The sequence below is a fragment of the Podarcis tiliguerta genome (assembly GCF_965153285.1).
Source record: "Podarcis tiliguerta genome assembly, chromosome: 3".
Classification (NCBI taxonomy): domain Eukaryota; kingdom Metazoa; phylum Chordata; class Lepidosauria; order Squamata; family Lacertidae; genus Podarcis; species Podarcis tiliguerta.
Window position 1 is genome coordinate 99,800,251 of NC_139536.1, and position 24,378 is coordinate 99,824,628.

The 24,378-nt window shown below is 42.6% G+C and overlaps 1 protein-coding gene across 2 annotated transcripts in view; it reads left to right on the forward strand.

The window, feature by feature from the left end:
* The window catches only part of LDAH (lipid droplet associated hydrolase), an 89,871-nt gene that overhangs the window by 16,408 nt on the left and 49,085 nt on the right, over positions 1–24,378 (forward strand). For both annotated transcript variants that reach the window (XM_083431789.1, XM_083431788.1), the window contains one exon: positions 15,455–15,624. In XM_083431789.1, the coding sequence (XP_083287915.1) occupies positions 15,455–15,624 (170 nt within the window). The remainder of the gene's footprint in view (positions 1–15,454; positions 15,625–24,378) is intronic.

A 24,378-nucleotide genomic window follows, 5' to 3' on the forward strand; every position in this document is an offset into this window, starting at 1 on the left:
CAACCAAATGGGCAGAATAATATTAATGTTGTTGTTATGTTGCAGCAGCAGAAGGGAAAAATAACTATATGAACTAGTTTCTAGGTTGTATTGTAGTTTTTCAGTTTTCTTGTTGGTTGGGTACCATAGGTTATGTAGTATAAGCACCAACAACTGGGAAACTCTGGCCTGCAAGCACTCCAGTTGGAGAATGTGCTATGGGCTCTGAAGATGCTCAAACTCAGGACGAAAGGGAGAAATGTGCTGAGAGGAAAGCACGCTTGGCAAACCCTCACAGTGATCAACTCCCACCCGGAAACCTATGTCCCCACTGTGCTAGGATGTGTGGATCCAGAATTGGCCTCCACAGTCACCTACACTGTTAAGACCATGTTCATGGGAGACAATCTTACTCAGCTATGAGTGATCGCCAAAGAAGAACAATCTGCCAGAGATCAGTTTTTAATGGTGGATTTCTTGCGTACAAGATTTTAGTAACTCATGGGAGATTATTTGCATCACACAGACTGTATGTATTGATAAATGTTCCAATTCCTCCTAATGCTTTCCATTATTGGGCTCTAGAAACTGGATTATAACATCTACTGAGCGCATAAAAGGGCTCAGGAAAACTGATAAGCAGCCTCTGTGGCTGGTGGCCTGACTGTTAGAAGAGATCTCATGGACAACTGAACAATCTTCCAGTTCACAGCACACCACAGAACTTGGCCGCCAATAAAGGGCTTTGGGGAAAGAAATTTAGGAATAATTGTATCCTGTTGTATTGAGAACAAAGTGTAATTTTGCTTCTGTAGCTAACAAAGGTATGTTCAAATGTATCTAAAGATGCAATGGAACCTCTTTGTTCAACAGTTTTTTTCAAATAATTAGGATAGTAATTTGCTGGAAATTCAGCGGCAGAATGTGATATTTTTTTAAGTGGCTGTTGGTTTAAAGCTTCTCAGCACCCTTTCCTTAACCAGTTCTTTAATTATTCCCTTTGGAATAATTTAAGCAGTGCATGTGTATTTACTTAGCCTCAAACTCTGAAGTTGATTGATTGATTGATTGATTAAATAATAATAATTTTCCGCCACTAACACGTTCCAGCCAGTTACCAGTTTCTGTCCCAAATGCATCTTCTAGCTTCACCGGCAACATGTGTTATTGCACATAGAATGCTAGTTATGGAGCTATAGGATATATTAGTTGTATTTTTATACACATCACTAAAGTTCTGTGTGTGTACACGTGTGCTTGTATTACATTATTTAGGATGGCAGGGGAGAAAGGAACTTGCCAACATTCTGTTATCCTGCTTAAAAACAAACAATCTATACATGCTGAGTAAACATTAGCAAAATCTTTAAATGTTGTTTTTTCCTTTTCGGTGCCCAATATTGACACTTTGACTCATAAGTTTTCCTAAGGTTTAGTTTGCTTGACTCAATGTGCAGATACTACCTCTGAACAGCTTCTTTTTTATAATCTTATAAACACCAAGTTCTTATTTATATCCTGTAGTTTTGTCCATTACAACCAGTGTATTATGGGGTGTTTTTTAAGGGTCACAGAGGATAGGGAAAGCTGAGTGTAGTCAGGTGAATTTAGAGAAAACGGAATTCAAAAAGCTTAATGAACTACTAATTAAAAATACTTAAAAAGAAGGGAGGTCATCATGAATGAAAGTTTGCTAAAGGTGAAATATTGAAGGCACAGTCACAAACAATTCCACTAAGCAAGAAAAGTGGGAGGCATCTAAATAAACCCGCTTGGCTGTATATGGAGCTTTCAAATGAGCTGGGATTTAAAAGGAGCATGCAGAAGAAATGGAAGGAGAAAATCATAAATGAAGACTATAAACAAGTAATCAACACTTTCGGGGAGAAGGTCAGACAGGCTAAAGTTCAAATGAAAAGTTTAAAATGTTAATAAAAAGGGGCTGGATATGTTCGAAACAGGAGGAAGAAGGAAGAAGTAGGTCTTCTGTGGAGAAGATACATAAATGTTTTTGGGTGACAGAGAGAAGATGGAATTTCCTCTGTCTTCACCCAAAAGGAAAGCAGTGATAACAGAATAAATGATGCAGAAAGAGAGGTACAGCCCAGGATTGGAAAAGAGGCAGTGAGGGAACACCTAGCTACTTTGATTGAATTCAGATCTCCTGGTCCTCATGAACTGCATCCAAGGGTGCTGAAGGAACTTGCAGGCATCATCTCAGAGCCTCTGTGTTTGAGAATTCCTGGAGAACAAGTGAAGTCCTTCAGACTAGAGGTGGGCAAATGCTGTCTGATCTTCAAAAATCGGATGGGTGGGGAAGGACCCAGGCAACTACCGACTGTTTCAGCTTGACTTCAATACTAATAAAGGACCTAGGCAGTGCTATTTTTCTAGAAAAAGAGGAGCCGGAACTCACCATGAATAACTCTCTTGTTCTCTTATAATGGCAATGGTGCCTACCTGAGAGGTGCCAGAACTGAATTCCGATGAGTTGCAGCTGAAAAAAAGCCCTGGCCCTAGGATAGATGGTTTAACAGTTGGTCTGTGAACAATTAGGGTGCTGTGATTATGAAGAGCTACCATGGGTTTCTCAACAACAAGTCTTGCCAGACCTACCTCATTTTCTTCTTTTGATATGAACTTGGTAGATCAGGGGAATGCTGTGTATAGAACATATCTTTATTTCAGTAAGGCTTTGAACGAAGTCCCCCATGATAATACTTAAGGAGAAGCTGGTAAAATGTGGGCTGGGTGATGTTATTCTTAGGTGGATTTGTAGCTGGTGGACTGTCTGAGCTTGAAGAGTGGTTTGGCAGCATGCTGGGAAAAAGTGACAAGTGGAGTGCTGCAGGGTTCTGTCCTAGGGCTGGTATTGTTCAACATCGGCATAAATGACTTGGATGAAGGGGTTGAGAAGATGCTTCTTAAATTTGCAGAAGACACCAAACTCGGAGGGGTAGCTAATACTTCAGAAGATAAACTCAGATTCAGGATGACCTTAAGAGATTGGAGAATTGGGCGAAACTAAAGGCAGGCAAAATTATTATAATATAACTCTCGAGTTATATTATAAGCACAATATGGCAATCCCTGCCCATGCAGCTTAAAATAAACTGCTGAACCTTACCTGCAGCACACTCATTCGTCAAATTTCTTTTTCAGATTCTGATGGTGCTATTCTTGATATGTTAGCAATTTGTGTATCTTATTATTATTATTTTTTTAAAAAAGGTCTACCTTTTTTTTACATACTGTGTGCCACAAATATATGGGGGGTGGGGACAGATTTTCCCTGCAAAATACTTCTGTAATTTCAGTTCAGAGGGTGAGCTTCCTGTTTATAGAACCGTCTGCAAGAAGCAATGATTCACTTTGAGCATTTTGTAAGATATTCGTCAACATTGAGGTATCCCACATCAATGTGTGTGTAGAGGAACTGGTTGTTTTCCCTTGTGCGTCTCAGGAACTATCTCAGCACAGTCGTTTTTGTCCATCTTGATGCTTCAGCGTTTGCTGGGCAGTTTGCCCCTCCCTTCGGAAGGTTAAAGGGACACTTCAAAGGTCAAATACTCATAACGCATCATTATTTCACTTTCTTGTTGGACTTCATTACCAGATGTCTATTTTTAAGGAAGTGGGCAAACATTTTTGTCCCAAGAAGAATGTGTGGAAGCAAACAGCCTGCAAAATGCTACAGGCCTTCATTTTTTCATTATTATTTTAAAAAATTGCTTTTGTTTGTGTGTGCATCTGTTTAAGATTTATTTATTGTAATCGACGTGGTAAAATTATTTCAGTGTCAGGCATGCAGAACTGCCATTGAGGTCTGTAAATCGCACGTATACATTAGCATAATGTTTACCATAGGCTTGCCACCAAGAGAGGAAGTAGGTTGAGGACTTTGCACAGGCTCCAGTTTTAATATGGTTAAACTGCTATAATCCCACTGAAGTCCATAGGGCTTAAGGAAACTTGCTGTGGACAGGATATAACCATAGGAAAGAAATTGTCCCCCCCCCCCCGCCGTTTTTTTTAAACACCCCCACCACTCCTGTTTTAAAGTAACATATATGTGTTCACATTAGGACAACAAGCCCTTAAGGCAGTGTTAGAAACTTAGATACATAATTTAAGGAGCGCCAAATGACTCCTTAAACCAGGGTTACAGTCACCAAAACGGAATGCCGGGTTGCCATTTTTGATGTCTCAAAAGTCGTATTTTTCAATACAGCTTTTTTGGTTCCTGAAATTCTTTTTGATTGTGCAGATAAATCATAACGGACCTGTCTGTACCAACATATTGGTGTCTTTTTACCAAAGCCAGATTACAGTGGTACCTCAGGTTACATACGCTTCAGGTCTTAGTCAATTGCAACTCTGAGTATGACTTGTTTCTCAATAAATGTGGAATAGAAAATTCTCGGTTTGAAATATTTTTGAAAAAAATAAACAAACAAGCACTCACATATCACCTATTTTGTCCAGAGAAAATACAGTGGTACCTTCAGGTTACATACACTTCAGGTTACAGACTCCGCTAACCCAGAAATAGTGCTTCAGGTTAAGAACTTTGCTTCAGGATGAGAACAGAAATCGTGCTCCGGCAGTGCGGCGGCAGCGGGAGGCCCCATTAACTAAAGTGGTGCTTCAGGTTAAGAACAGTTTCAGGTTAAGTACGGACCTCCAGAATGAATTAAGTACTTAACCTGTGGTACCACTGTAAATGTATTTCCATCAGAAGTGCTAAATGGCAGACTGAGAGGCATCTCTTAATCAGAATAGGCTCTGTGTATGCTCTCAGGATGTCGATTGTATGAGGCATCTCCTACTTCATTGCGGATAATATGAGCAAGCTAGGGATCTATTGATTAAACCCCTACTGGCAAATCAGCCAGGTAAATCTGAAGGGGTTGTCTGTATGAATCTGTATTTTATTCTATGTTACAGGTCTTTGGACCGTAATAAAGATTTATCAGTATATAGTGAACAGAAGGACAACATTAATTAGGAATGTTATAAAGAGACCAAAATCTAAAACTTAAGGATTGCAATGATAGTATTGAATTTAAAATATAAGGAAGTGGAGGTGTGGTGGTGGGAAGTCGTGGGGTGGGAAGGATTTATGTCTGTGTAAATAGTAGTTTATTTTCGTGTGTTTTTTATATCGGCAGGGTGTATTTTCCTTTCTTTTTCTGTATGATGAAAAACTCAATAAAATTAAATATATACAGTCATACCTCTCCGAACGTCCAACCCCTCGATCGTCCATTTCGGCAGGTGTCCGCGGCAAACCCAGAAGTACCAGAATGGGTTACTTACAGGTTTGCCGCTTCGCGCATGCAAAGAAGCGCTACATCGTGCTTCGTGGATGCGCAGAAGCACAAAACTGCTCCACATGCATGCGCAGAGCGATGCTCTGTCGAGCGTCTCTTCCGTCGAACATCCGGGGCTCTGGAACGGATCCTGGACGCTCGACGAGGTACCAAGTATATATATATATATATATATATATATATATATATATATATACATATATATACATATATAAAACGGACAGAATTATACAGGGTATGTTTCTAGTGTGTGAAAACAGTCCAGACTCAAGGATCCCGCAGGCATACACCTCCAGATGTTGGAGGCGTCAGTTGCCATCCTTGCACCCAGGCATCTTCACTTGTTTGCAAGTGGCCGATAGCAAAATGCACCTAGCAAATTTCAAACACCTACCTTAAAGTAATGTCAGGTTACTATCTTGGCTACCCTGCCCTGCACTGCTGGAGGAGACTCTTGAGAGTCCCATGGACTGCAAGAAGATCAAACCTATCCATTCTTAAGGAAATCAGCCTCGAGTGCTCACTGGAAGGACAGATCCTGAAACTCAGGCTCCAATACTTTGGACACCTCATGAGAAGAGAAGACTCCCTGGAAAAGACCCTGATGTTGGGAAAGATGGAGGGCACAAGGAGAAGGGGACGACAGAGGACGAGATGGTTGGACAGTGTTCTCAAAGCTACCAGCATGAGTTTGACCAAACTGCGAAGGCAGTGGAAGACAGGAGTGCCTGGCGTGCTCTCGTCCATGGGGTCACGAAGAGTCAGACACGGCTAAATGACTAAACAACAACAAGTCACTGTGTCTCAGAATGAGTGCTATGCAGTGCTTTTGGGGGAGTACACAGGGGTATGGACACCCCTAAATATTTTGTGAATCTTTGTACTTTTGTCCATTTAATGTATTTCTCCTGATTTGAACTATAAAATGGTGGTTTTCTTGAGTCAAAAGGAGAGTACCCCTGAACATTTTTTTAGGGGGGAAAAAGAAGAAGCACTGGTGCTATGATATGCTTCTGCATTAGTATATCTGAGCGTAACTGTGAGAACCATTTTTGGAAGATCAACCACGCCAGTATTCTTCTGGTCCAGAAAATGTGTGGCTAACTTACTTGCATGTTGTGGGCTACCCAGATAAAGAGGTCCACCACTTAGAATCATAGAATCATAGAGTTGGAATAGACCACAAGGGCCATCGAGTCCAACCCCCTGCCAAGCAGGAAACACCATCAGAGCACTCCTGACATATGGTTGTCAAGCCTCTGCTTAAAGACCTCCAAAGAAGGAGACTCCACCACACTCCTTGGCAGCAAATTCCACTGTCGAACAGCTCTTACTGTCAGGAAGTTCTTCCTAATGTTTAGGTGGAATCTTCTTTCTTGTAGTTTGGATCCATTGCTCCGTGTCCGCTTCTCTGGAGCAGCAGAAAACAACCTTTCTCCCTCCTCTATATGACATCCTTTTATATATTTGAACATGGCTATCATATCACCCCTTAACCTCCTTTTCTCCAGGCTAAACATGCCCAGCTCCCTTAGCTGCTCCTCATAAGGCATCGTTTCCAGGCCTTTGACCATTTTGGTTGCCCTCCTCTGGACACGTTCCAGTTTGTCAGTGTCCTTCTTGAACTGTGGTGCCCAGAACTGGACACAGTACTCCAGGTGAGGTCTGACCAGAGCAGAATACAGTGGCACTATTACTTCCCTTGATCTAGATGCTATACTCCTATTGATGCAGCCCAGAATTGCATTGGTTTTTTTAGCTGCCGCGTCACACTGTTGGCTCCTGTCAAGTTTGTGGTCAACCAAGACTCGTAGATCCTTTTCACATGTACTGCTCTCAAGCCAGGTGTCCCCCATCTTGTATTTGTGCCTCTCATTTTTTTTGCCCAAGTGCAATACTTTACATTTCTCCCTGTTAAAGTTCATCCTGTTTGTTTTGGCCCAGTTCTCTAATCTGTCAAGGTTGTTTTGAAGTGTGATCCTGTCCTCTGGGGTGTTAGCCGCCCCTCCCAGTTTGGTGTCATCTCCAAACCATTTTCTTTTCTTAGCTTTGTCTTGCTTGCACCTTCTCCAAAGCTGTTACACATTTAGACATTTTAAAAGGATTATGCATAGCATGCAGTTATGCATATTAAAGGAGCCTTTTAAAGTTCAGCCACTACTGCAAATCTATAATGTGTTTCTTTTCACATCGCGGAGACCTGCATTGCGTCTTAAGGAATGTGAAGTGATATTCTTACAGTTTCTAGAAATATGCCTAATTCAGAATTGCCTTTTTTCTTTCTTGACTAAGGTGCCCTACTTGCAAATCCATCCATGCATAAATCCAAAGACAGATCTGCTTGATTGTCTTCATTGCAGATTCTTATGGCGATTAGTCTTTTTAAACAGTTTACCTCTTGTCATATTTCATTTCATACACACAAGCCATCTTGTCTCTCCCCCAAAAGCAATTCTCCTGGTGTTCCGTCCACCATCACTTCCACACTTGTGTCTCTTTATCTATCACTAGAAGAAGAAGAGTTTGGATTTGATATCCTGCTTTATCACTACCCTAAGGAGTCTCAAAATGGCCAACAATCTCCTTTCCCTTCCTTCCCCACAACAAACACTCTGTGAGGTGAGTGGGGCTGAGAGACTTCAGAGAAGTGTGACTGGGTCAAGGTCACCCAGCAGCTGCATGTGGAGGAGTGGGGATGCGAACCCGGTTCACCTGATTACGAGTCCACCACTCTTAACCACTACACCACACTGGCTCACCACACTACAGGATAGTCCCCAGATCCTGAGTTTGAACTTGAGCAAAATGGACAACCACAAAATAAAACACTAGTATTTGGGGGGGACGGACACACCAGACACTTTTTTTAAAAAGCAACTCAGATGGATGGCCAGCAGGTAGATTGCGATCTACTGGTAGATTGTGGGGTGTCTGTGACAGATTGCGGGAGATCGCAGGACCCCTCCCACCCCTCCCCAAAAACAGCTATGATTTGCCAAAAAAGCTTTTCTAAAAAAAGCTCAACAATTTTGGTCAATTTTGTTATAGTGGGAGTAGATCGTGGTCTCTTGGAAGTTGGACAAGCCTGGACTATATAATTTGCTAATTCCTGAGTTAATAAACTTTGGTTCCCAAAATGAAGGGCCGTAATCTGGTTACCTGTTTGTGCTATCCATTTGCTTTTGTAGTGGGTTAATCACGTTCGCTTCAGGCAATGGCAGGAGGTGCTGCAAGGCCTCCTCAGTGGCTGCTCTCAGATAATGGAATTCTCTCCCCAGAGAAACTAGACTGGCTCCCTCCTTGTTGTCCCTCTTCTGGCAGGTGAAGATCTTGTTTTTCCAACAGACTTGTGGGAATGGGCAACTTTTAATGAAAAGACTGGTGCCGTGCTGTTTTTATTGTTATTATGTGTGTGTTTTTAAAAGTCTCTCTCTGTATAGTTTTAATTGTATCGATGCTTTGTTGTTTTTAAATTATTGTTTCCTTCTAGGTTTTCAGCTGTTTCTGTTTTTATCCGTAAGCCACCTTGAGTCCCTATCAGGGGAAAAGTTGGAGTAATAATAATAAATAATAATAATAATAATAATAATAATAATAATGGTCTTTAAGTTCCCCCTTAAAGTAATTTGTGGGTATCATGATATTTGTGACCATTTCAGCTGGTGTCGTGGAGTTGAAATAGTTGGTAAAACTCCATCCTCACACTTATGCATTTATCTGTTAACTTGGAATGCAGCTTTATGCCTTGTTTCATATTGCATTTCCTCTATTCTAACAAGAAGATTTCTTAGGGACAGGGTGAGAATGACCACACACACACACACACACACACACACTGTGGGTGTGGGTGTAGATAGGTATATACGTTGGAGATAATTGCTCATGAAATAATATATTACACATCTGAATAATAAACAATATCGTTGGATACCCAAGATACAAATTCTTTGCTAAAACAGGGGCATGCTTATGTTAGTCTAGCCAGGGGGTGAGGGGGAGCCGGGAGAGAGAGAAAGAACAAGAACACTGGATGGTTCCTAAAGGAATTACATAGGATAATAAATAAACTGAATTCCTACTGAACCTTGAATACCAAAGTCAGATTCAGGAGCTGAAGCTAGGAGATAATTTATTTTCTTTTTTCTCTCTCATCCAGCTGGTTTAAATAACTCCTCTGGCAAGGTACCTATGTAATGAGATACCAAATGAGAATTATTCTTTTCAAGTGGAGGCACTAAGATTGAGAAATGACATATAATTGCATCTTAGCTGTGTGGCTTGTTTTTTAATTATTGTTAATTTCACTCTAGTCGCCACTGCCAACTTGCTAGACCAGGTCCTTAGTATGTAATTCCTGTACTTATCTGGTTTCTGTGCACATAAATGATACAAAGGAAGCACGATTAATATATTTAAAAAAATAAAAAATCTGGGGCAACAGATTTATTGCCTTGATGTGGTTACTCAGGAAGGCTTTTCCTTAGCATATTGTTTGTCTTCCCATGCTGCAATGGTGAAGACAACCCTCTATGGGAGTAACATCGCTAAACTAGTAAGAGTTAATCTGATCTGGACACAGTGCTATTTTTATAGAAAAGAGGTTCCCTTATAATGGCAATAGTGCCCACCTGAGAGCTGCCAGAACTCAGTTCTGGTCATAGGTGCTGGTCCCGGGGCCCTGGGTGCCCAGGCACCCACAAAATTCCCCATGAAGGGGCCAGGCACCCACAAATTTTGGTGCCAGGGCCACGCACACCGCATGGCACCCACAACCCTGGGTTCTCATGGTTGCAAAGCCAAGGTGGCACTCCTGGTTCTGGTGAGTTCTGGCTGGGGAAAAAAAGCCCTGTCTGGACAATATATTATTATTATATTATTGGCTTGGACCCTTTTGGAAAGATGTATGAGATTTTGAGGGCAGAAGGCCAACAGAAAGGACATAAGTAATAATAGTTGGTGGTGTCTAATCTTCTTAGAGGTGTTAGAGGTGTCTAATCTTCTTTGGAAGCCGTTTGTGGTTGAAACTGCACTCACTTGAGCTGAGCTGTTTCTTTTTAACCTCTCAGCATTTGTTACTGCTTATGTAGCATGGGTGCTGTGGTCTAAACCACAGAGCCTAGGGCTTGCCGATCAGAAGATTAACAGTTCAAATCCCCGTGACGTGGTGAGCTCCCGTTGCTCAGTCCCTGCTCCTGCCAACCTAGCAGTTTGAAAGCACGTTAAAGTGCAAGTAGATAAATAGGTACCGCTCCGGCAGGAAGGTAAATGGCGTTTCCGTGCGCTGCTCTGGTTTGCCAGAAGCGGCTTAGTCATGCTGGCCACATGACCCGGAAGCTGTACGCCGGCTCCCTCGGCAAGTAAAGTGAGATGAGATGAGATGAGATGAGCGCTGCAACTCCAGAGTTAGTCACGACTGGACCTAATGGTCAGGGGTCCCTTTACCTTTACCTTTATGATTAGCTCAATTTTAAAATTGTTTCTCTCTCTACCCCCCACCATCTTGCTTGTAATCGTAATAAAAATAGGAATGAGCTGACTTGCCTGACGAGGAGCCTTTGAGTGTCAGCCAATGTGAGAATATGGCTGTGTAGCTGGACCTCATGGCTGTTTCACCTTCACAGAGCACTTTATGAGGAGCAGCGATTTGCAGTTGAAAGGGAGGGGGGAGGGTGCTTGACACTTTCCCTAGCAGTCCCATTTTCCTTTGAAACACTTTCTCCCCTGCCCACAGTTGCATGCCAAGGGTGAGATGGAGAATTTGATGGAGAGAACTTGAGATGAATGCTGGTAACAGGGTTAAATCACAGGTTCCTCTCCTGCTCATTCTGTGCTGATCATCTCAACCTGAGGCTGCTTTCGCAAGGGAACCATTGTAAACAGCCACATTGTAATGTTGCCTTGGCTCTTGGTTTGTTTGCCTAAGTACTTGCACAAGCCTTATCCTTTGATTTGCCAGAGCTGGTATGTAGCCCATGTACTGAGATCCATACCTCCTCTGTTCAAATTTCAGCCATGAGCTAATTGGGTAACCTAGATAGTCACAATGTAATTTGTTTCTGCATGCCTCATGCGAAGCTATTAATAAATGAAATAATTATAGTGTTGTTTAGTCGTTTAGTCATATCCGACTCTTCGTGACCTCATGGACCACTTATACTGACAGTTTGGGAATGTGGAAAGTCACCTCAAACTCAGTCGAGACAATGGTCCATCTAGCTCTTCTGTTGTGTCTGACTCTTCATGACCCCATGGACCAGAGCACGCCAGGCACTCCTGTCTTCCACTGCCTCCTGCAGTTTGGTCAAACCCATGCTGGTAGCTTCGAGAACACTGTCCAACCACCTCGTCCTCTGTCATCCCCTTCTCCTTGTGCCTTCTATCTTTCCCAACATCAGGGTCTTTTCCAGGGAGTCTTCTCTTCTCATGAGGTGGCCAAAGTACTGGAGCCTCAGCTTCACGATCTGTCCTTCCAGTGAGCACTCAGGGCTGATTTCCTGAAGAATGGATACGTTTGATCTTCTTGCAGTCCATGGGACTCTCAAGAGTCTCCTCCAGCACCATAATTCAAAAGCACAAATTCTTCGGCGAATAATTATAATACAGTGATAATATATAATAATATGAGCTACTATCTATCATTGTATGGAATGCTGAGTTAATCCAAGTCCTTTGAGCACACAAAGAAAGCTGCCTATATAAATCCAAAGGAGTACTATCAGTTTGGAATCTCCCTGTATAAGTTAGCTATTGGTGCTGAACAGTTGTCACCAATATCGCAAACTGAAGTTTATTGTCGATAACAGAGGTTGGTAAACTTAAGGTCTGCCTTCAGCAGTAAACAATTCTCTTAGCACCCTGTTTGAGAATCCTGAGCACATGTTCGTTTATTTGTAGAGGATACTTTTACCAAAAGTAATTACCCCAATAAACACTAATGAAGTGGGTGTTTATATTGGAAGTCACAGGAACATTTCCCAAGGGTGGGGAGGCTTTTCTAAGGTCTCAGGGTTAATCTAAAACACAGTGCTTTCATACCTTGCCCACAGATATCTGTAGGGGTTTTTAAAAAGTGGATTGAAAATTCTGTCCTGGTCCCCAACCAACTGCCCCATGATGATAGATAGAAATTAATCAACATTCAATAATTGAAACAATGGTTAGTTAAATACAGCCTGATTCTTCAAGGGGAGTGCTGCCCATTCCAAAACAGATTGAATTCCTAGTCCAGAATCTGCTTGTCTCCTGACTAGGGACAGTTTGCATCTAAATATGAACTCATCAAAGGTGCAGTTCCTGAACCAAGACACAAACCAAAAGACAGCTCTCCTTTGAACTTCACGCTTCTCCGAATTCTGTGTTGCAGAATGTGTAAAAAGGCAAATCTCCATAAAAGCGGTATACACAACTGCAATTTGGGGAAAATAACTTGCAAAAATTATTGCACAGGGCTGCAGCTTAAAATTCCTTTTTTACCTAATTATCTCATTGTATGGCTGAACCATGTATCATTCAGCTAAATGATATTGCTGGGTTGATCAAGCAAAAGAGGTTGGATGAGACTTGTCATCATTAAAGCATGTACGGAAATTGTTATCTTCCGTGACTCAATGGATCTTATGTATCATGTTCCATCCTGCACGTATACTTTGAATGGGATAAATTATCAGGGTTTCCCAAACTTGGGTCTCCAGCTGTTTTGGGACTACAGTTCCCATCACCCCTGACCACTGATCCTGCTAGCTAGGGATGATGGGAGTTGTAGTCCAAAAACATCTGGAAGCCCAAGTTTGGGAAACCCTGAATTAGGTGGTGAGCGAATTCATGTGCATGACAAGGCTGTGGAATAGATTTTTTTAAAAAATGAAGCAACTTGGGCTAAAAAATAGACATTAGTTTGAAAAGAATGTTTCAGCCTTAGGCCCAGAACTAACCTTTTCATTTTCCATTACCTGTTTAAAGCCTCGTAGATGAAATGTTGCTTCTCATTTTGCGGCAGGTGTGTGCATTCTTATACTTGTTTTTCTCCATGCCCTTATCCACTTTGCCAGTATTCCTTTAACAAGACATAAATATTGCCGCGATGTGACAATGAACAGCTTTAATAACTGGATTAATTGGCCTGCTCAGAGCTCTTTCTGTAGGAACCTCACTTCCTTTGCTGAAGGTTTAAACTGAAAACCAGTCGTTAGAAGACAATATTAAAACAAATATTTTATACCAAACAGTTATATTTTGTATACCACTGTTGTTGTTGTTTTAAAAAATCCAGAGGTATAGTTGAGGGTGGCTTCTTTCATGCAGGAGATGGGACTTCGTGAAAGGAAACATGGGCCCCGATTCTGTTAGATAGTTGTGCTAGCACAACAGGGCTTCTCCCTTCTCCTCTTGTGCCCCCCATTGCCTAGGAGAATCCCCTGAACAGCCCATGGGGGGAAAGAGAAGGGAGATCATTCCATGGGCCAAGTAGAAACGCTTGTGCTGATGGATGATCATAATTATAATTGACTTTATATTTCTTCATGTGCTGAAAATGGTATTAAAGTTCCAAAAATTTTATCAGAGGCAGACCTGTACAATTGGTTGCAGCAAGTTATCTCAGGGCAGGTTATGTAGTTTCTGTTGGCTATTTTGCAGATTTGTTGCGCTGCAGAGAGCATGCTGGGGAGACCACACATTCAAGAAACACAACATAACTTTTGCTAGGTTTCAATAACAAAAACAAAAACTTCTTTTACACTAAATTACAATATATCAATAAGCATGACCCATTCCCCAGGGTACTGAGAGAGCTACATGCTGCTCTTTATATACCATAAAGGTAAAGGGACCCCTGACCATTAGGTCCAGTCGCGGATGATTCTGGGGTTGCGGCGCTCATCTCGCTTTATTGGCCAGGAGAGCTTCTGGGTCATGTGGCCAGCATGACTAAGCCGCTTCTGGCGAACCAGAGCAGCGCACGGAAACACCATTTACCTTCCCGCCGCAGCGGTACCTATTTATCTACTGCACTTTGATGTGCTTTCGAACTGCTAGGTTGACAGGAGCAGGGACTGAGCAACGGGAGTTTACCCCGTTGCGGGGATTTGAACCGCTGACCTTCTGATCGGCAAGCCCTAGGCTCTGTGGTTTAATCCACAGCGACACCCTTTTATATAACATACCCAACAGCTTAATTACCACAACTTAACAGCACCTGCTATACTGCTTCACATCTGTACAGCTAGGTCACGTTATTTGCTCTGGCCTTTAAATAAATACACATCTTGTAGAACAATAATGAACCTTCAAATTTAAAGAGACCATTCAACAGTTTCCTCCATGCCCCCCACCCCACAACCACCAATCCCCCCATAAGAATTGGTGGCTAGCCCTTATTACACTCTGTGAGGTTTACGGCATAGTGGAGATCTGAACCTGGGTCTTAACAGCATCATAATCATAATCTCATAATCATAATCTCATAATCATAATCATAATCATAATAATTTATTTCTACCCCGCCCATCTGTCTGGTTTTCCCCAGCCACTCTTGCTCAGAAGTAAGTCCCTTTGAATTCAAGGGGTTTTGCTTCCAGGTAAATGTGTATAGGACATGTATTAGTCTGGAATTCCATCCATTATAACACACTGGGTATTTCCTTTGTGAGCATTGCTAAAAGGGGGGTGAGAGTTTTCCTCGGGAACAAGGCGAGAGTTTGTGAGTCAGCTTTTAAAGCCCTATATATGCCCTTCCATGGAATGTAATTCCATGTGGGGAAGAAGTCACAGCATGGAGCTGCCAAAATGTTAGGTAATGTTGTATGTCAGAGGTAGCCAACATGGTGCCTTCCACAAGTTTTGGACTATGGCAACTCTTATCTCTGACCATTGGCCGCGCTAGCTGACGCCGATGGCAGTTGTGGTCTGCTCTTGATGGAGGGCATCCTTGTTGTACATGGAATCCCATGGCATAAAGTTGGCCTTTTTCAAGAGAACTTGGTCCTTTCGTTCCTTAATCACCCATCACCGCTAATGTCGTCTTAAAATAAGTTGCGAAAGGTTTTGGCCGTCTTTTCAAAGAATGGTCGTAAGAAACTAGAATGAATGATATTAAACCTTTTCAAAGGGAAGGAAATGAAATATGTTTTTGGGGTTCTTTGCAGAGACGGATGTTAATAAACTAAATGATGGCTTTGGACTTCGTGGACAAATAGAACACAAGTTGAGCTTTATTCGAAAGAATGTACCAAAAGATGTGAAGCTTGTGCTCATTGGCCATTCCATCGGTGCCCACATGATCATTGAAATGATGAAGCGCGCACAAGATGTGGAGGTATGTCAGAGATGCCTGAGCTTGTTGACCTCTTGCCATCCCCTCCCCTCCCCTTGACCCTTCTCCACACACTGTGTAATTTTCTAGCAACTGTTTTCGTTTGCTCAAGATGGGCTGAGAAATCTGTTGGTTTATTTGATGGTTTGGTAATGCTTTTGCTGATATTTAGTGCAGATGCCTGATGATCTAATGATTAAAGGTAGAGGGACCCCTGACCTTTATGTCCAGTCGTGGCCGACTCTGGGGTTGTGGCGCTCATCTCGCTTTATTGGCCGAGGGAGCTGGCATACAGCTTCTGGGTCATGTGGCCAGCATGACTAAGCCGCTTCTGGCGAACCACAGCAGCGCACAGAAACGCCGTTTACCTTCCCGCCGGAGCGGTACCTATTTATCTACTTGTACTTTGACGTGCCTTCAAACTGCTAGGTTGCCAGGAGCAGGGACTGAGCAATGGGAGCTCACCCCATCGTGGGGATTCGAACCGCTGACCTTCTGATCGGCAAGCCCTAGTCTCTGTGGTTTAACCCACAGCGCCACCCACATCCCAATCTAATGATTACGTAGGGTATAAATCCGAAAAAGTTGACATCACAATCTGTAAATGATTATTATTACTATTGTTATTTATTCCATTTATATACAGTGGTACCTTGGGTTACAAACACCTCGGGTTACAAACACTTTGGGTTACAGACTCTGCTAACCCGGAAGTATTATCTCAGTTTAAGAACTTTACCTCAGGATGAGAACAGAAATCGCGCGGCGGTGGCGCAGCAGCACCAGAAGGCCCATTAGCTAAAGTGGTACCTCAGGTTAAGAACAGTTTCTGGTTGCACTCAAAGGTTAGGATTAACCCTTTTGTGGTAACTGAGCTTGCAAACAGAACCGACCTATTTTTTATTTATTTGTGTTGCTTTTTTTTTTTAAAAAAACCCTTATTATTTATTTATTTTACTTATTTCAGAACTTATTTTCCTTATTTCATAACAGATTGAGGTTGAATCCCAACAAGATGAAAGTGCTGTTTCTTGGGGACATGTGTGGGCGGGGGGGGGGTCCCTGGCCCTGGATGAGGTGACACCTCGGGGTTATTTTGGACACACAACTGCCCATGGAAGCACAGGTTAATTCTGGGTCCAGGGCAGCTGTCTACCGGCTCCATTTGGTATGCCAGCTGAGACTCTAGCTGCCTGAGCAATGTCTCACCAGAATGGTACATGCCCTAGTTATCTCCCACTTGAACTACTGCAATGCACTCTTCGTGGGACTACCTTTTAAGGTAACCCGGAAACTACAACTAATCAAGAATGCAGCATCTAGACTGGTGACTGCGAGCGGCCGCTGGGACCATATAACATCAGTCCTGAAGCATCTTCATTGGCTCCCGGTATGTTTCCAAGCACAATTCACAGTGTAGGTGCTGACCTTTAAAGCCCTAAATGGCCTCAGCCCAGTATACTGGAAGGAGCGTCTCCACCCCCATCCTTCATCCCAGACACTGAATTCCAGCTCCGACGGCCTCCTGGCGGTTTCCTCACTGTGAGAAGTGAGGTTACAAGGAACCAGGCAGAGGGCCTTCTCGGTAGTGGCACCCGCCCTGTGGATGTCAGATGTCAAGGAAATAAACAACTATCTGACTTTTAGAAAACATTTGAAGGCAGCCCTGTTTAGGGAAGTTTTTAATGTTTGATGTTTTGTCGTGTTTTTAATATTCCTTTGGGAGCTGCCCAGTGTGGCTGGTGCAACCCAGTCCTATGGGCGGGGTACAAATAATAATTAGTAGTAGTATAACCTGTAAACACCATTTGAATGCAAAACAGAAACAGGCAACCCTCAAAGCAGGTTACATGGAACCCTGGGCAGTGAACATGTCATTACCAGTGCTTACCCATTCAAGCTCTGACCAGATCTACAAAACAGTGTACAGTATCATGACCATATCATATATTTTATACATAATACATGATGGTCAGTCCAACTAGAAAGCTTAGGTTTCCACAAAAGAGTTGTTTTTGTAACCCTCAGGGGGTGGGGAAGTTAATAATTACATTCAATATTAAGCAGTGGAGTAAACTAGAAAATAAGAATGCTTCTTTGGCCAGGATATTTTGCTCACATAGTACTACCTGGTTTCAATTATATTTGAATGGTTGAGTTGTCTTTTCTCTCTCTTTTACCTGGCTCCATGGATGCTGCTGGCAGAGTAATGATTTGCTAGTGTGTTGAAACTATAAGGTATGTTTAGGACACTTTGAGAGAGCCCAGTTTGCTTGAAGTTAACTTATGACACGCCGCATTTAAGATGTGCTCAACAATAGAAAATATTTGTGTAAGCCAAATTGTTATGCAAGTCCTGTCCCTTTGCCAGAAATAAGTTAGCTGTTATGTTTTATGACATATGAAGTGTGATAATAAGAAACTTGTGTTTCTGTCTCTTTTCTTATTGTTACTGGAATATTTTATTCCCAGTAGAGCTCAAGCTCATATGTGTAGTTTAGTAGCTGGATCATTTGTTTGTGTGCTTGTGAGAGCTTTCACTATATTCCTTTATTATAGTATTCCAGTTTTGGTTTAGTCTTAAATGCACTGTGGGTTTGTTTGTTTTTGTTTTGTTTTTTTTAAGCTGCTGCATTTTAATTTTCTGAACTAGAATGTAACATTATTTTAGTCACTCTCTAGGTTTCTCTAATCATTGCACTACAGTGGTACCTCTAGATGCGAATGGGATCCGTTCCGGAGCCCCATTTGCATCTAAAAGCAAACGTAACCTGTGTCCGTGCGTATGTGCGTGCCCGGGTCATGTTCGGCGCTTCTGCGCATGCGCTTGGTGTCGTTTTGGGCGTCTGCGCATGCACAAGCGGCGAAACCCAAAAGTAATGCGCTATGAAAAAGCATGATTTGGGGGAATTATAGAACATTGCTGAAAGCCGAAACTGCCTTTTGGTGGGTGATATGGAAGAAAACAATCCTTTGCATAGTTGGGGTAACAGAGACGAATCCTGTCTTTATTCTGAGTGACATGCAAGTGTTCTATCTGAATTATTTGGGCACTGTGATAACGCCAGCTGTCCCTGCCCCCTTCCTCCTGCCAACCTATTTTCAGTTCTGCTCCCTCTCTCTCAGGCCTCCATCCTCTTTATCCTGCCACCGCCGCTGCTGTTGTTATCTCCAGCCCCTGCCACCTCCGTTGCTTGCCTGCCTGCGTTCCCTTGCCGCCGCCACCAGGCCAGTCAACAAAACAAAACCCCCAAAACTGACATTTTACTGTATCTTAAAAATCCGCCCAGAAAGAACTTTTAAGCATGAAAAAGAGGATGTATCCGGGAAAATCCGGATGTATGGCAACCCTAGGTTTATCATCATCATCATCATCACCATCATTGTTATTATTTATTCAACTTGTGCACCGCCCTATACCCGGAGGCCTCAGGGTGGTTCACAACAAGACCACAACATATAAAATCTAACCAAAAGCAGTAACCCAATAATATTCCCCACCCCCCAAAGAGCCACATTTTAAAAGGGTATAGGATGTTGATCAGGTCAACCAAAGGCCTGGTTAAAAAGGAATGTTTTTGCCTGGCGTCTAAAGGTGTATAATGAAGGTGCCAGGCAAACTTCCCTGGGGAGAGCATTCCACAGATGGGGAGCCACTGCAGAGAAGGCCCCTTCTTGTGTTGCTACCCTCCGGACCTCTTGAGGAGGAGGCACACGAAGGAGCGCCTCAGAAGATGATCTCAGGGACTGGGTAGGTTCATATGGGAAGAGGCGGTTTACACCTCTAAGGCCTCGTGAAAATAGGACATCCAACAAGTGGGTATTGTCATGTGGGCGGATCATGATATCAAAGCTCTTGCTTCTCTTTGCGGTACTTTAATGCAGATAAGGAAGGGTGGGTGTGATTTCGTCACATAAATTACTGGTTGCCTGGAGCCAAGGATTGAAGTATGTCTTCAGCATGCTTCCACACATTACTTGAAAGCATTCCCGTAACAGAGGCACCGTTCTGCATCCAAGATTGTGGGTGCCGGGGGTACATTGCGCACATGTGACATCATGCACGTGATGCGTGATGTTGCATCGTTGGGAGGAGGCCAAGCCCAGAGCACAGAGTGGTGTGGCTTCCTCTCTTGCACTCAGGAGAAGCCAGCCGCTGAACTGCACCATGCTCAGCCTCCTCGACATTGAGGGGCCCCACCCCCCTGCCAGCAGATATTGAGGGGGGCGGGTGTCCTGGGAGTTGGCACGCCTATCCAGTAGGAAGTTACCGTATTTTTCGCTCCTAAAAAGTAAGGGGAAATGTGTGTGCATTACCAGTGTTGTGTAGTGGTTAAGAGCGGTTGACTCGTAATCTGGTGAACCGGGTTCGCATCCCCGCTCCTCCACATGCAGCTGCTGGGTGACCTTGGGCTAGTCACACTTCTCTGAAGTCTCTCAGCCACTCACCTCACAGTGTTTGTTGTGGGGAAGGAAGGGAAAGGAGAATGTTAGCCGCTTTGAGACTCCTTTGGGTAGTGATAAAGCGGGATATCAAATCCAAACTCCTCCTCCTCCTCTTCTTCTTCTGGAGCGAATGCAGGAGGGAGGCTCTGCTCAGTGCTTCATTTAAAAAGCCGCGTGGAGCGTGTGTGCGGCTCTTGGGGGCTTTTCTCTGAGGAGGGAGCAGGGCAGCCCGTCAGACGCAGCTCTTTAAAGGGAGCTCGTCTCTTGGGGGCTTTTCCGGGAGGTGGGGGAAGGGACTGACGGGCTGCCCTCTGTCCCTTCCCAAACCTCCTGGAAAAGCCAACTTCTGATTGGTACAGGCACCCCAGAAACAATAGTCACAAACGTTCGACTTCCAAAAAAACCTTCGAAAACAGGAACACTTGCTTCCAGGTTTTCGGCGTTTGGGAGCCAAGGCATTTGAGTACCAAGGCGTTTGAGAACCAAGGTACATTTGTATCACTCTTCCCATGTCTGTCATCAAAGGTGATAACTGTGTATGTGATCATAGGTCACCTTTTCTCATCAATTAAATTGATTCATTTTAAAGCCTTGTGATATAACCCAGGCTTAAAGGATTATCCTGCCCTCCTACGTGACTGTCTCCCGGAAACACATGATCTCATTTTTTAAAATTGTATCACTGCACTCCTTGCAGAGATGCAGAAATACATTTTAAACATGTACCCATTCTTGTGATGCTTGCATAATTTTTCATTTTGGGAAATGGGTAATATTTGAGTGTGAATTGAACCTACTTGTTTCAGTGAAGTGTGAACTCAGTTACGCAGCGATGTTAATTAATGCTAATTATTTAGCTTCTAAACAAGACATGTTAAATGTTTGAAAAAGAGAATCCAGTCTCAGCAGCTTCTGAATCTCAGTCTGCTTTTTATCTCTTCCACTTGCCAATTTTTTAAAAAAAATGATGAGAGCTTAAGGTAAATGTAAAAGAGGCATAATAATAATAATAATAATAATAATAATAATAATAATAATAAACCACCCTTTATCAAAAGATTCCCAAGGTGGTATACAACATTAAAAACACATTACAGAAAGAACATCAGTGATAAAAACATAATAAAATTCCCAAACCACAGTGTAGTTCAAGCATTTGCCTCAAACAATTTCTCTCTTTTAGAGTTCCCCAGATTGTGCCATTTGTAGCAAAAATGGACGGATGCATATGCTGCTGTTAATATTTCATGCCTCTGTTTCAGCTGTGTGGGTTTTTGTTTTTTCCATTTAAAAATAGTTTATTTGCCACAGCATATATTTCATACATTCTCAAAATCTTAAAAGTCTCTAAGAATAATAAAAGCTCATGCCGATTCCAACAGGCCGAAGTTTGCTTTTATGTGTGCCTTATTCCTCTCCACTGTTGCCTTCTTTATGTAGAAAGCAAGTTTAACCATGGTTCCTATGCAATTGTTGTGGAACATGGACCAGGGCTTCTTGTCAGCTTGTTGGGCTTCAAGCCTGCTTGAAGATCTATTGAGAAATACACTGGCAGTTCCCGAGTGGTGCCAATTCACTGAAGCAGGTTGTCGTTTTTTTGCTTCGCCTCTATAATTCACTTAGGAGATTGAGGGAAAATCCATCTTGAGTTTCCCCTGTCTAATATTTGCCCACGAATCACAGTGTTAAAGATAGTGTGTCTAATCCAGGTTTGGTTCATCTACAGCTACACTAGGACTTGGCTTTGAATGAGGATACAGTAGTACCTCTGGTTACGTACTTAATTCGTTCTGGAGGTCTGTTCTTAACCTGAAACTGTTCTTAACCTGAAGCACCACTTTAGCTAATGGGGCCTCCTGCTGCCACCCCGCCGCCGGAGCATGAATTTTGTTCTCATCCTGAAGCAAAGTTCTTAACCTGAAACACTATTTCTGGGTTAGCGGAGTCTGTAACCTGAAGCGTATGTAACCCGAGGTACCACTGTATTTAGAAACTTTCCCAAGAAAGCTATCTAGCATCAGCAATGTACTTTTGAAAATTTGGATTATTTGACTAAGTCAACAGTAAAACACAAAGCTCCTCACCATTTGACCTCAGTAGGTGAATGCCCTATACATATTTTGCTGTGAAAATCTATGGTATCTAGCCTTGGAGGGTATAAACTTCAACCAGCCTCCCCATGACTTCAGATCTTCTGGAGAGACCCTGCTCTATTAGTAGAGGTATGTTTCAATTCCACAAAGGAGTGCATTTTAATTATACATGATATCTGGAATTATTTCATTCTGTTTTAGCTTTATTGGGTTTTTTATTTTGTCTTTTATTCTGTTGCGCATGCTTGCTGGTTTTAAACTATATTTGTATGTTGCATGAATTAATTTTATTCACCTTTTCCTGTTACCCTGCAACAGTACATGCCATTTCAGTCAATCAAATTTCCTACTAAGTTATGTGAAAGATTGCAGCCTCTGTTTAATTTGCTTGGCTTAAGTAATGTATATTTGACTTAGTCTGAAAACTTAGTTATGACAGTGGGAATTATTTTAGAGCCATGGCAGAAAAGTCACTAAACTATTTGGCAAGCAGATAAAATTCTTCAGTGAAAAGAATTCTGTAACTATTGTGTATCCTGCCCTCGAGATTTCAATAAGATAACACTGTTAGTAGCATCAGATGGAATCAGTGACATAGAAGAAGAGTTTGGATTTGATATCCTGCTTTCTCACTACCCGAAGGAGTCTCAAAGCAGCCAACATTCTCCTTTCCCTTCCTCACCCTGTGAGGTGAGTGGGGCTGAGAGACTTCAGAGAAGTGTGACTAGCCCAAGGTCACCCAGCAGCTGCATGTGGAGGAGCAGAGACGTGAACCCAGTTCCCCAGATTACGAGTCTACCGCTCTTAACCACTACACCACATTGGCTCCCCCACATAGTGTGGGCAGGGCCACAGCGCTAGTTGCCTTGGCTCAAAATTTCAAAAGGGAAAAGAAAAGGTAGTGATAATTCAATAAAAAGTAGTACACCTTCCCTCTCACACAGAAAATCTCCCAGTGTTTGTGTGAGCGATTTGAGGAGCAGATTTTGGTGGCGACTGGTTGCTAGGGTGCCCTCTGCATGGGCTTTAGAAAGATACCCGCCCCCGGCCAATCCCCCATCCCGCTCTCCACTGTACTCTCCACTTACGGGATGCCGTGGCTGCCACTCAGGTAGGCCGCCAAGCTATTACCCCTTTGTTCCAGCCTATCAGCGGGTGGTGCTGAGGATAATTGCCTTGCCCCGACTGCTGGCAACCCATGCTATGTCACTGGATGGAATTGAACCTTGTGTTTTTCTATATTTTCCATCAGCTGAAGCATTTCAGCTTGCCAGATGAAATGATTCCACCCCACACGGATGTGCTGTTCTGGGGTTTTTCCTGGATGCTCCCAGCCAAATTGGGGGTGCAGGGAGAGAGGGAGGGGGGAATCCGGTTGCACAAGTGGAAGTTGACGGGCTGAATGGGTGGACCTGACCCATAGACAAATAAGCAGAAGATTATGTGAGGTTTTTATCACCATTTGCAATAACAAATTCAACTCTTGGTCCAAACATATGCTAGTTCTTGAGACACAAAGGAATGCTGAAAGGAGGTTTGAAGTGGCTAAATCCCACTTGAAACTGATAGAAAACATTTTCTAGCTTTTGAGGTTCTTTTTAACTTTACAGCCCAGGGCAGTGGAGTTCAATCAACCAGAAGAGTCACAGATGTTGGAGCAGATTGACCACCTGTGAGCTAGCATTTATTTATAGATAACTGAAGATGACTTTTAGCATTGTGAGACAGATGTTATTGACTGGGTTTATTACTTTATTCTTCTCCAAGCTACTCTCACAGAATATATTTATTCCGTTCTCATATCTTTAAAGGCTATCAAGTTTGGTCTTGATATTCTACAGGGTCCAATTAAAGCAAAACTCTTAAAACAGGAATTTTATCAGAGGCTTTACTTATTTCACATCCTGTAAATCAAAAACAATTAGATTGTGGTTCACCAAATGAGTTGGGAGCGAGCCTCTGTCTCATTGATTTCACTGGAATCTAGCAAATACCCTTTATCACTTCTTTGTATTTCAGCTCAGTCAGGCAAAAAAAAAATGCATGGTAAAAAGAATATCACTACAGCTTTTGGAAATATCTGCATTTTAAAATTTGCAGTAATTGTAAAGCCTAATAGAAAGGGCAAACACTTTAGAAACAGCTAAAGCACCTCAGTGAAGGGGATTGGCCCTCTCAAGTTTTTTTCAATAAAATATTACTTGTGATTCATCTGGGT